The following is a 13,283-nucleotide window of genomic DNA, read 5'->3' as shown; positions in this document are numbered from 1 at the left end:
TACGTACACACTGAAAAACAGAGTACTGTAAATTGGAGCAGTAAATGAAAGCTGGTGACTCGTGACGAGCTAACACACGAGTTTTGCACACGGTTAACGCGCGTATTGACGATAAGAAATGTGGCGAAGGAGCTCGCCACGTGGGCGCCTGTGTTTATAAATCAACGAGTGTGTGTATAATATATATCTACCAATGAGAAATCTACAATGATGAGACTTTATTACACCTGTTTTCAGCAACAGCAAGAGCAACAGCAACAGCAACAGCAACACCCGCACCAGCTCCAGCTTATAAACAAACTTGAGCAGCAACAGCAACAGCAACAGCAACAGCAACAGAACCAAAACCAAAACCAAAACCACCACCACCACCACTACTACCACCATCACCACCACTACCAATACTATCATTATCATCAACAGCAGCAAAAATATCATCAACTCGAATTTGACCACTGTCACCGCAACTATCATAATAACTCACAGAAATTGGAATTCACGAGGAATATTAAGAAAATTTTTATCAACTTTAACGAGGAAAAAAACAGTGTCAGTAAAAAATAAAAAAGTACGATGGAACTTGGGATTAATGTCTCGGTGTCAGGCAGTGTGGTTGTTCATCGGCTCGTTGACAACAACGTTATTGTACCGACATTTATTTGGATTTGTTAAATGAGCGGATACAGAGTGACGGAACTTAATGGCTCATTATTGTCGGGTGTCAGTGAGCGGATCCAAGGATGCTCGGATCTGGGGCTCCCGATTCCGAGCCAGCGATTGCTGGTAGACGATTGCTGGTAGTGTCACGGTGCGGTGCTGGTGATTATGAAAAGAACAAGGTCCCGTGGAGTCCAAGGCTCGGGGCCAAGACTACCATCGTCAATCGGTGATGGGAAAGGGATGGACTGAATCCATTGAAATAACTGTTACTAGACTTGAACTAGTGTCGTTTTATATTGATATTTATGGACGTAAAAATAACGAAATAGATATTGATATTTACGTGAGAGTGAAGACCCTTGAGATCCTGATCCTCGTCCTCGTGTCGGCTTTAGCCTCGTTTAAGAGGAGAGAGACCTGGACGAGCGAAGGGGTTACTGTGGTAGCAGATCGGATAATGCGGGCTTCCTTTATTTTATCGGGAATCCTTACTGGCTGGTGGTGCATCCTCACGCTCATAGCGGCACCCCCAGCCATCAGTTTACAACTTCAAACGGGACCGGACAACAATTTTTATCCAAGAACGAGCAAGTGGCTGTCGCTGATCGGGACCGGGCTGAGACAGAGCTCGCAGCCAGAGGGCGAATCCTTGTCTTCTGGGTCTCCTGGATTCGGGAGTTTCCCCGCGAGCCTCAGAGCCAAGTCCAGAGCCGGGAGGTCCAGCGCTGCCAGTGCCGGTCGCAACAAAAAAGACTCTAAGCGGGAGCAACGAAAACGGTGCCGTCGAAAAAACGGAGCCCCTTGTCACTCTCGCAACTGGTGTCCGGACATTGACGTGGGGAATCGCGCGTACTTGGCGCCCACCATCTTCGAGGGCAAGGTAAGAAGCATGTCGTCCTCAAGGAGTCCCGGCTCGAATTACGCGGTGACCTTTGAGGTCAAGCAGATTTACAAGAGTCAGGCTGGATTCCAGCCACTTCGTAAGAATGACAGTGTACGACTACATTTTCGCGACAAGTCGGGTAAGAGAACAGGGGGAGGAGGAGGAGGAGGAGCTGGAGCTGGAGGCACCAGAGGAACAGAGGGAGGAGAACCAGGTGGCAAGTCCTCGTTGTGTCGTAACGAGGGAACTAACGAGCATCAGCAGCTACACGAACTGCGTCAGCGTGATGACAATGCTCGAGTGGTGCGCGCCGATATTAAACGCGGTAAAGTGTATCTAGTGTTTGTGAATCGTGTGGGACCTAGAAACTTTACAATCCTGGGTGAACCAGTGATACGGAGCAAGAAAAACGAGCAGGCGGTACAGGCAGTCATTCGACCCGATTACGGTGAGTCAACTAAACACATCCATACATTTATATACATACAGTCAACTATTTTATTCTCTTTTATTCCATATTTTTCTCATATAGAGTGTCCCGTCTTGGCTAGCACGAATACCAACACTTGATCCAAAAAGCTAATCGGTACTTTGCCGATAATCTCCACCAAATTTCTTCATCCGAATAAATAACCCATTATAAATTTATTTAATTGTATCTATCATCGTATACTTAATCCTGCTAATTTTGTTGTTTCTGATTATAAGAGATGTTATCGTTAACGTAGAGCCCGGGTTGTCTTTATTGGCTGACGTCACCTCGAACATCTAACATCAAACTCCCATCTCGTGAGCCGATCAATTATCCGAACGACCAATTAATCATTCTAATTACGATTAATCGTTTGCTGAGAGTCGTTATATTATATATTATACTCGAAAGTATAAATTTGTGTGAGGATGACGTTAGTTATATTCTTGTTTTGTATTTTATAAGACAGTGCACTACATATAAACAAGATATACATATATATGGATAGTATAAGTATATAAGTATCTATATCGGTATGTGAGTAACCCAAGCACGTACGGCCCGTGACCATACTGGGCTACCGGCGCTCAGTGGGCTCCCGAGGACAGATAAGACTGGATCACCCGCAGATTGACGAAATGCAAGTGGGACTCTCTCATCGTAAACGACTACATGTGGATAAATAATAATAAGTATATAGATATATGTTTGTTTGTGAGTGTGAGTGTGAGTGTCTACATACAAGAAGAAGCAAGGGGGCAGTCAGTAGACAGCACGGCGGCTCACAAACCCATCACCACCGAAGACCAAACATCCAAGATATGTAATATAATATAATACAATACAAGATAATAAAATCGAAGGAGTAAATTATAACGATCTAACGATTAATAACACCCGAGGGTTTTTGGTACACTCGTTGACCGCTTTTATTAATTAATGCAGCGATAATTATGAGAGTCTAACGCTCAGTGGGATACTGATTGCGGTGGTGGTTACAACTTGTACCAACTTAACCAGCATTTAAGTGCCAAGAGTAATTAGCTCTCGTTATCGCGTTGATCGCGTCTCGCAACAACATTAACCGAGTTTACCGGCCATAGAGCAGTTTGCCGATCTTCGCCGACGGCTCTCTTCCTCGAAAGTTCGTTCCGCGAACTCGACGACGCACGATGCGAGATGCCGGTCACGATCTCTCGCATCATGGACGTTTTTCTCCCTCTTTTACCGCCGTTCTCTGCTCTTTGTATTACGCTCGAAATTCATTCCGAGCAAGACGCGCCGTGCTTTTCGATTTTTTTATTATTATTTTATATATATATATATATATATACATGAATATATACATTTTTTTTATTTTTTCATATATATATATATATATATATATATATATATATATATATATATATATATATATATATATATATATATATATATATACGTATGTATATATCTACATATGAGAGAAATACTCGCGACGTAGAGTCAGCTGAACTCGAGAAATGCTCAAGGACACGCATAGCCAGCAAGTGCAGCTGGAATGACGATTTTTCTTCAGAAAAAAAAAAATATACACACATTCGCGTATATATATATATATATATATATATATATATATATATATATATATATATATATATATATATATATATACTTGTATGTACACATATGCCCCTTTTCTCGTTCACATGCCTGCGTTTACCAGCCGCTTAACTCGTTACTTTCTTTAACGGCAAACGCAGTAAACGCTCGAGCACGCCTGCTTACTCACGGTGTACCGAATCGTATAAGGGAAAAACGAGCAGCCGGATTGGGCGAAGACCAGCGGGATTCCGTCTCTCTCGATCATGTCGCTACGTTGCCGTTTCATTTCGTCGGTTCATCTACTACGGAAGTACCGGGTAGCTAGATCTCTCTAGCTCTAGCTACTACTCTGTAATGCACTCTATATATGTATCTATATGGTATAACTATATAGATACAACATACACCATACACCATTCTCCTTTTCCTCCACCCAGAACCCAGAACCCAGAACTGCGACTATTCAACTCGTTAAGATCTGTTGAAACCTGTTGATACCTGTGCTAATACTATTGCCACGGTTGTCACTCAACAAAACTCTATAGAAAACAAACTTACTATTGCCACTCACTAGCTCATTTTTTAACTCGATATTCAGCTACATGACAATTTACAGCCCAACTATCTGACTGTATAACTTAACGTTACTTGCCAGAGCCAGATGCAGCTATTTTATCACAAATACTATTTATTTTATTGTGTACTAACTATTCAATCGTTTAATCATTTCAATGCTATTTATTATATCACATAACTGTGTAATGTACGTAATTGATTGATTGTTGTTATTTCCACTTTATCATTATTCATTAATATTATTATAAAGCTCGGTTATATCATTATATCATTGCGTTATAATATAACTTTACCTAGCCGAGTTGAATTTAAGTGTAGCTTCTTCTACAACTTGTACTACTATTTGATGACAAAAATATTGTATGTATTTCGAAATTCTATTTGTGTCTACGAGCAGCCAGCAAAACGAGAAAAAACGTTCGAGAACGTTGACAACACTCGGTTTAATTGACTCACAACTCTCAATTACCATACAAACTTGTCCTAATTTCTAAAATTTTATTTTAAATACAGTATTTATTAATCATTTTTACAAATATAAATAAATGTTATTTAACTCGTCAACAATAATTATCTATAAATAAAATAAGAAGATTAAAATTTAGTTTTTTTTTTTTATATATAGATAGAATTTCAAATAAATTAACTTGTTTATTATTTTTTCGTCGCGAAAAAAAATTGTCGTGAAAAAATTAAATTAGGGAGTGCAAATTGGAAGACTTTATGGACGAAAACCGTCAGATAAATTTCCGCAAACTATTTATAGATATCATTTTCGTAAATTTTATTACGAGCGGCTGTGTTAATAACATTGTTACGACCAGTTATGTTATCTTCTTGATAAAAAAAAACCCATTATTTCGATTATCATTATCGAACAATAGACATTGCACATAACACGTATCAATTACCTTTACGATAAAATTTAACGACTGCAACTTTGTCAACGTTAATCAAGTTCCGTTAAATTTTTTAACTAAAAATACTGAATAAAAATCTCCGCAATTACAAATCAAAGATTTTATAAATGATAAGCCAAAGTATCAAGATACTTTTTAAATTTATTAACCAGTCGCTGGTCCATGGCCGCTTTTTTTTTTTACAAATATATTATTAGTATTTTTATCTAAAAATCCCGTTAAATAAATTAAATAAAAAATATATGTATTTGATAGAGTATGTAACAAAACATGATCCATCTAATAAATATTAATATAACGAAGTGAAAGATTTCCAAGTTTGTATGGTATGCTACTGCCGTCTCATTGCTTTCTACATACCGAACCAAAGGAGCCTCAATTCGAGCTATTTTTTTTGGCCCGTCTCTAGAATGACAATTAACTTAACACAATGTATCCTCGGTTGAAATCCAAGCCAATTCTTCGTGTGTAGGCTGAATCAAATATAATCGATTACACGATGTGTCTATACACCGATATCACTTTCAATATACCTACATACAATCATACAATATAAACACTGTATTAACTTTTAGTTGTTTAATTTTTTTTCTTACTATTATTATTATTATTATTATTGTATACATATACTCTCATACTATTACCAAACAGCGAGCACAAAGCATCATCTTATTATTGTTGTGACTCGTCTCTCATCCGGTGTTTGATTACGTGTCTTGTTATTATTATTTAAACAACAATTCTAGACGCCAGCATCCATCCCAATGCGATCGATCTAGTAAATAATTTATTGTCAGATAGAGACGTTTGCCCTCACTCGCGGTAAGTGTGATAGATGGTATTATATATCGAGTCGTGGATGAGAGATAGCGAAGCTTAACAAGTAGTAGTAACAGTCTAGAGTCAGACATACTTGACAACATTCCCTTTACTTAGTCTTATACTTGTACTTGTACTTACTCAATTTATACACATATATTTTTTGTTCAATTTTTTATTAGTTGTTATTATTATTATTATTATTATTATTATTATTATTATTATTATTATTATTACTACTATTGCAGTAATAGTAGTAGTAGTAGTAGTTGTAATAGATAGATTGAAGCTGATAATCTTAATGTGACCTTAATCGAGCAATTATAAATTATATTTAATTGACCGGCACAGATACGTTAGTTATGGTGTTTTTTGATTAGCGACGGCAGTTAAAGCACAATAAGGTGTGATAGTCGTGTGTATCGATTGAGTAGTACCGAGATGATCTAATTATAGTTAACGCCTTACCATGACTTCTCAGTGTGTAATCTACGAGAAGTTAAAATAGAACGACGAGATGCGCTTGTTCATCCTCGTCTGTGTGCTTTTCTCTTACGTTAGTAGTAACACACTCCAGCGTTAAGAGTGTCTTAATTTTTCTTAACTTAACTCAACGTTTATTTATATATTTAACTTGTTATTATTATTATTATTTAAGACTTAATAATATTTTATATTTTTAATAATAACAACTGTTGGATGTTGCAGTACGAGAAGTTACGTTGACGGAGCTGAGGGACTCGGTGGCAAGAACGAGGGAGCGAGTTAAGCTTGTGTGCAGAACAAGAGGTTCGCCACCACCGAGAGTCCACTGGCTCAAGGACGGTGCGCCGCTGTATCCACGACGGGGCCTGAGAATTCAGCACAAACGGTGAGAACGATTGTGTCGAGATTTTTCGGGTGATTCTTTGAGAAAGAAAGGGCGAGTAGAGTTTAAGCTGAGACAGAGGCGGTGAGAGAGCCGAATAAAAAGATCAGAAAAATAATTCTTAAAGACGGTGGACCGAGGACCGTGGATCGGGATCCGGAGAAAATAGAGAGAAAGATAAATAAAAAAATAATAAAATAAAGTTAAAAAATAAATAACTGAGGCAACCACAGTCGACAGTCGACAGAGTTTCTAATTTGGTGCCGAGGAAAAATCGACACTCCGTCTAGACTAGCGGCACTCTCGGCTCTCTTTTTCTCTCTCTCTCCTGTTCATCTTAAACTTTATTTCTATTTATATAATCCACCTCGTTCATACAACTCGCTCGTTTTTCGTTCTTTCCTTTCATCTCGTTACGTCTCTGCTCTCTGCCTTAAGCCTCTCTTATTCTCTTCTCACCACATTGGGGATGATGATATATCAAGTACTAGACACACTCATCCGTGATTATCATTATATATATATTTTATTTCATCTATTTTTTTTTTCTTTGCAGAAGACGATCCAAAGTGGTAATCGCGGCAGCGCGCCCCGAAGACAGCGGTAGGTACGAATGCGTTGCCCAAAGTACCTCCGGCTATCGGGCCTCACTTGCGGCCCAACTTCTAGTCGTTAATGACATCAAGGTTCCTGAAACCAGTAAGTTTTTTTTTTTTTTTTAAATTAATAAATAAATTAATAAAATTTACTTTCAGCAACAGTTGCGTGGCCTAGACAAGAGCAACCGTGTCCCATAGCAGGAGATTTTTGTATGAACGGCGGTACCTGTCTCTTCTTCGAGACCGTCGGCGAGCCAGCATGCAGGTGAATAATTTACTCTTTCAATTGATATTATTTAACGATAATAAATGTAGTAGTTATGTTGTACCGATTTAATAATAGATAAAAATAAAAATAAATCGAGATTATTTTCGTCTGGAGATACCACGTGAATAATCCAGACGACATTGAAGTGGCCAGTAGTACACATGAGACTACCAGCCATGTGCCAGCAAAATCCCTCGGTAGTCAAAACATTGACTGAAGACAGCGACAAAAATGTCGTGGCCCGCTAAAAAAGTGACACCTGGCAGGGTCAGAAAAAATATTAACGGATATTGAGAGCTTTTTGGGCCACTGGCCAATAAAATATATGTATATATATTTTATTTGTGTGAATGTATGAATAATGCGTGGTGTGTTCTATGTCCTCGAGTCGCTGAATCTCTGTCACTCTTGACTTTATATATATATATATATATATATATATGTATATATATATATATATATAATAAAGTCTCAAACATTAATATTAAAATCTGGTAAATATCAAACATTAAGTGGAGAACAGCTCCAAAGATGCTGAAAAATTTTCGCAACACAACCGTCGGACGAGGTTGGGCGTAACGTTAGCTAGGACATCGCTCGCGCACTACACGCGCACCCAAGAGATTCTCATTTCGAAAGCTTATAAATAGAACGACCAAATTATTTTCCAGAGAAGCGTCTCGAGTTCCGTGGCTTACTCGTAAGCATAAGAGAGAGCGATGAATTGCCTCACAAGTCGACTCATACTATACGACTGTTGATTAATATATATATTTATATATGTATAATATATATCTATATGTTCTTGTGTGTGCGTATACGTGTTTTGAGTAGCTATGTGAATATGAAGTAAATTTTATAACATAATGATTATGGTATTACAGATGCGCGGAGGGCTTTACCGGTCTACGATGCGAGACCAAGGACGTAATCAGCACCGGAAGTGTGTACAACCGTCATAGAGCGCCATTTTCATGCAAGTTGGGTCTTTCGACCTCGTATTACTGCTAACGATAGTGACGCGGAACCCAATTTGGTAGCTGCTACTTTTTTTGGCGTTCCCAACTTATTTTTTATGCCACATCATCATTATTATTATTATTATTATTATTATTATTATTATTATTATTATTATTATTATTATTATTATTATTATTATTATTATTATTATTATTATTATTATTATTATTATTATTATCATATATCATTATTATTATTATTATTATTTTAGTTGTTATTAATTAATATTATTATTATTAATGTCATTATTATAATTATTTTAGTTATTATTAATTATTATTTCTATTATTATTATTTTTAGTTTATTTTTCAATTTACATCAGTTTATCATTAACATTCACTTACCATTTTCATCGTAAATGATGTTATTACAATTATGATTTACAATAATCCATTTATCCTTGCCTAAAACTAGACAACTTGCACGAATTACAATTGCATTTTTTTTTTTTTTTTTTTTTTTTTTTTTTTTTCCTTTAACAGATATCCATTTTTATTAATAGACAGGCACTCGCTCGCTTGCTCTCTCTCGCTCTAATTTTCTGTCGTTTTTATTTTTATTTTTGTTTTATTTTATTCTCTGTAGGTATACGAATACATTCTATTTATATATCTAGATAAATATCATTGATAATACTTTCAACAGCGATCCTTCATTTTTTCCCGTGAATTATACCAAAGAAGTGTCTTCCAAACACTACCAATCACCCGAAGAATACACTTAATATTTTTTTTATTTCTCAATAACCAAATGCTTTTAATGTTCTTATTATGATTATTATTATTACTATTATTATTGTTAGTACTGCTATTATTATTGATATTATTATTACTATTCTACTGAGTAAACTGAGAATAATTAAAAGCATCTCTAAGATTAACGTATCAGTAACTACATTGTAATAATAAATACTCAAATTATAAATATTTTTCTACCAAAAAATGAAAATAAAAAAAACAAAGTATTTTTTTTTACGTGAGTTTTTTTTTTTTTTTTTTTTTTTGAGAACGTGATCAAAAAAATGTTGACTGATACGTTTGTCTGTTTAAAAAATTAAACCACTCATTGACACAGAGAGAGTATAAGTGCCAGGCTATGTCTATATCTTGAAAATCTATTTGTTTTATACAGTAATTATGTTGTTATTAATTATTATAATTATCTTTAATAATATTATTATTATTATTATTTTATTTTATGTATAATTTTAACGTGTACATACATGTATACATTCACGGATTTAAATACAATAATACATGTATAAATAAATTATGTATAAGTAGAATGCGGTTAACTGCATTGAGCTTTAAAAATGAATTTTTATAATAATCAAATATATATAAATTAAATTAATCATAAAAATTCATTTTTAGCATAAATAAATTTTCATTTAATTTTTTTTAGAATTCAAACAAACTATTTAATTTATTTATTAATTATTAACCGTTTAAATTTATTAATTTGTAATTAAAAATCATCTTTATCATAGCATTTTATTGTTTCATAATTTTTTTTAATTACTATATTTTTATTTTTATAATTATTATTGTTAATTATTATTTTGTTGTCTTTTAATTCCATTTAAATTAAAAGATAGTAGTACAACCAACAACTTAAACTCGTTCCTCGACGACTGAATCTATTTTTGACTACATCTCCCGCGAAAATATCGAGCACACGAGCTATCATTCAAGAATTAAAATACTATTATTTCTTTAATGATTAATTACTGAGTTTTATTGTACAATATTTAAACAGTTGCTATTGTACATACATCGATATGTGTAAATATTTATGTATGTCTAGGTTTATGGTATATATGTATGGTATATATATAAATACAAATATAAATATATATATATATATATATATATATATATATATATATATATATATATATATATATATATATATATATATATATATATATATATATATATATATATATATATATATATATATATATATATATATATATATATATATATACATAAGTATAGAAAGTAGTTTGAAGTCACTCTCGTAGTAGCTTTGACGCTTGTGTCCGGCTGGTGGCAAACGACGTTGGTGACGGTAAAATCGTGCAAGATAGGTGAACTCGGATGATTCACGAGAGTCGGAAATAGAACTAGAGCCGTTTGCCCTCAAGCGACTCTTACTCCCGTCTCTTGATTCAACTTAAGCCGAGGAATTCTTGCGTAGCACTTACTTTATATATGTATATATTATAAATGTACATATACATATATTGTAAGTGAGTTAAATACTCACACGGCTATTTATTTAATTTAGTAAGATGGTGTGTATATACCATATACAACACTAAAATATAAACGTATAATTTACAATATTTACAACTTATGAGTACTTGAGATGCTTGTAGATGCTAGTTAATAGCTTGTAGTTTTGTTGCATCACGCTGGAGGAAGTAGTGCAGCTTGCCAAGTAGATACGATGGCCATGTTCTCGCTTCAGTGGTTGTTTAAATTACCACCGCATATGTGCTGTTATCGTTTACGTTTATAAAACTCTTTTTTTTCTTAAGATATTTTTTGTGTATCGAAACTAAACAGCGATACACTAGTTGGCGGACCAGGCATCACCCCAAATCCGAGGTAAGTTGGTTACGTTATAATTATACATGTGAGGGGACGATGCACCGTCGACTCAAGACGTCGACCTCGATAAAACACGACGCTTCGCAGTAGTCTTCGTCGTCATACAAATTATCATCCTCATTTCTTATTCAAATATACTGCTGAATCAAAATTTTGTATTTTAGCTAACATTATTAATAATTTAAAACTAACATTTATTTATAATTATAATACTTAACTTGATGCATGTATTTTACTTATTTTTCAGCAGAAACCAGCAAAGATGGCCACCAGGGTAATCGTCGTATAAAGCAATGATTATACAGGAGAATATTAAGTATGCAATACTTAGCCACAGCGGCTCAAAGATTGCCACTGAGAAAAAAAAAAGGTCTCACCTCAAAGGGTCGATGCTGAAAAAGTTGGCGAACAGCCGGGCGCCTCGACAACTAACCCAAGACTTGGCGACGAATTTTCTCGCCCGCGCCAAGATAAACCTAATGGTTTAAAGTAATTCGAGACTTCCGACAGTTAATACGAGGGCTCCATCCTCTTGGCCATTAACACCGCTGCTTTTTAAGATTAATTACTCCAATAGATCTCTATTAATTTTCTAACGCTGATTTTTTGATAATTAAAAAAAAAAAAAAAAAAAAAAAAGACAAATTTTTGTTTCACAAAATATAAATTATATTTGAGATTTACCAAGCTTAAATAAGTACCAAGAATATTGTGCTAATCTTATATAAAAAAATGAATAGTAAAAAAAAATAACTATGAAAAAAATAGACATCATAATTTGTAATTAATGACTCACAAATATTTTTACGTATTTCTATAGCTCACTATTGTATCCATTTTATGTATAGACGTAGAAAATGATCTTAACTGCACTTCTTGGCTGTTAGCAATAAAGACTGGCTGAGTTTCATCCCATTCCTTTGGTATTCCACAGTCTGGCACGGTGTAAGTTAATATATCAAAGGAGCAGAGACAGTCCAGAAGTGGTAGAAAGCTTACAGTACCTATTTATAAATAACAAATAAAAAAAACGTAAATAAATAACTTTGAATAAATACCTAGCTATGTATATTTTAAAGTCAAATAAAACATTATTGTCATGCCTGTTATTTGTCGGATAACTTCACGAATCTCCTTCTGTATACTAGGTACATCTTTAGTTCCAACCTCAGGGAGAGCAGATGGATTATTCCCATCAGTAGACTCAGCTTTGCCCTCGTAGTCGACCTTGAAATCCCACTTCTCCAATACTTCCTTGGTATTTACATTTGTAATAACAAGAGTCACTTGCTGTACTTTGCGTTGGAGCAGCCACTCTTCCACTTGAGATAGAACCGTATCGAGGAAGGTCTTGATCTTGTCATCGGTAGACATCAAAATAAACATACCAAATTGTTCAGCGGGCTCGAATGTTTCAGGAGGATAGATACCCCGTTGATAAAGTATACTATTAACGCCGTACTCTGAAATACCCAATTTTATTAATGATATTTAAGTTAGCTGTCACTTGACCATTTTTTAAATTTTATTTAACAATTTTATTATTATAATATTTTTTTTTATAATAATTAAACTGCTATAAAATTTTTAATATCTGTCAACTTCAGTGTCATTGAAGTTATTAAATATCAGCTAAATTAATTTTTATATTTTATTATTATAATTTATTAATTTTTTTTATCATTAAATATAATAAATGTGAAAACCACTCACGTAAATATTTTTTAACAAGTTCAGCGGAGCCTTTCAATGTAATGCACTTAGCTTTTTGCTGTGTTCCCATTGTTAACTTTAATTTTATAAATTAAAAATAATAAATTGAATCATAAAAAGATTTAATTTAAAAAAGTCGACTCAGTTTCTATCAAATTGTATTCACAAATAAATTTTAAGGTTATGCGTTGCTCGTGTTGTTCAATTTCAAAAAACGGTTGAATTTAAAATGATGACAACAGCCAATCGGAAGTTACTTCAGTTTAAGCGTTTAATTCGAAT

The 13,283-nt window shown here is 34.3% G+C and overlaps 2 protein-coding genes across 10 annotated transcripts; one reads left to right on the top strand and one right to left on the bottom strand.

Annotated features, from left to right (window-relative positions):
• The first annotated feature begins 205 nt into the window (after nt 1–205).
• On the top strand, nt 206–11,927 carry Vn (membrane-bound neuregulin protein vein). 9 transcript variants are annotated; one of them, XM_074248644.1, is made up of 7 exons: nt 206–1,991; nt 6,623–6,785; nt 7,339–7,481; nt 7,538–7,646; nt 8,534–8,592; nt 11,244–11,285; nt 11,539–11,927. In XM_074248644.1, the coding sequence occupies exons 1-6, from the start codon at nt 890–892 to the stop codon at nt 11,252–11,254; spliced, it is 1,587 nt and encodes a 528-aa protein (XP_074104745.1). In that variant the 5' UTR covers nt 206–889; the 3' UTR covers nt 11,255–11,285; nt 11,539–11,927. The 9 variants fall into 9 exon arrangements, with proteins under 9 accessions (XP_074104745.1, XP_074104736.1, XP_074104746.1 ...); XM_074248635.1 differs by having other exon boundaries at nt 11,216–11,285; nt 11,536–11,927; XM_074248645.1 differs by having other exon boundaries at nt 11,536–11,547.
• A 6-nt stretch (nt 11,928–11,933) lies between these two features.
• On the bottom strand, nt 11,934–13,216 carry Mad2 (mitotic arrest deficient 2). The gene is made up of 3 exons (XM_074248657.1): nt 13,002–13,216; nt 12,392–12,751; nt 11,934–12,292 (listed from the first exon to the last, which is right to left on the bottom strand). The coding sequence occupies exons 1-3, from the start codon at nt 13,069–13,071 to the stop codon at nt 12,093–12,095; spliced, it is 630 nt and encodes a 209-aa protein (XP_074104758.1). The 5' UTR covers nt 13,072–13,216; the 3' UTR covers nt 11,934–12,092.
• Between the last annotated feature and the right edge of the window lie 67 nt (nt 13,217–13,283).

This window comes from Cotesia typhae, unplaced genomic scaffold (assembly GCF_013202065.1).
Source record: "Cotesia typhae breed Kobodo isofemale line unplaced genomic scaffold, CoteBio_Ctyphae contig_5, whole genome shotgun sequence".
NCBI classification, from domain to species: Eukaryota; Metazoa; Arthropoda; class Insecta; order Hymenoptera; family Braconidae; genus Cotesia; species Cotesia typhae.
This window is presented reverse-complemented; position numbering and strand designations above follow the sequence as displayed.

Excerpts from the sequence above, each read along its gene's own strand:
- Vn (XM_074248635.1), top strand. The coding sequence starts at position 890 with ATGGGAAAGGGATGGACTGAATCCATTGAAATAACTGTTACTAGACTT. Across the intron at positions 7,482-7,537 it reads CATCAAGGTTCCTGAAACCA|CAACAGTTGCGTGGCCTAGA; the intron begins GTAAGTTTTTTT and ends ATTTACTTTCAG. Across the intron at positions 11,286-11,535 it reads GGCATCACCCCAAATCCGAG|CAGAAACCAGCAAAGATGGC; the intron begins GTAAGTTGGTTA and ends CTTATTTTTCAG.
- Mad2 (XM_074248657.1), bottom strand. The coding sequence starts at position 13,071 with ATGGGAACACAGCAAAAAGCTAAGTGCATTACATTGAAAGGCTCCGCT. Across the intron at positions 12,752-13,001 it reads ACTTGTTAAAAAATATTTAC|AGTACGGCGTTAATAGTATA; the intron begins GTGAGTGGTTTT and ends TGGGTATTTCAG. Across the intron at positions 12,293-12,391 it reads AGTTATCCGACAAATAACAG|GTACTGTAAGCTTTCTACCA; the intron begins GCATGACAATAA and ends ATTTATAAATAG.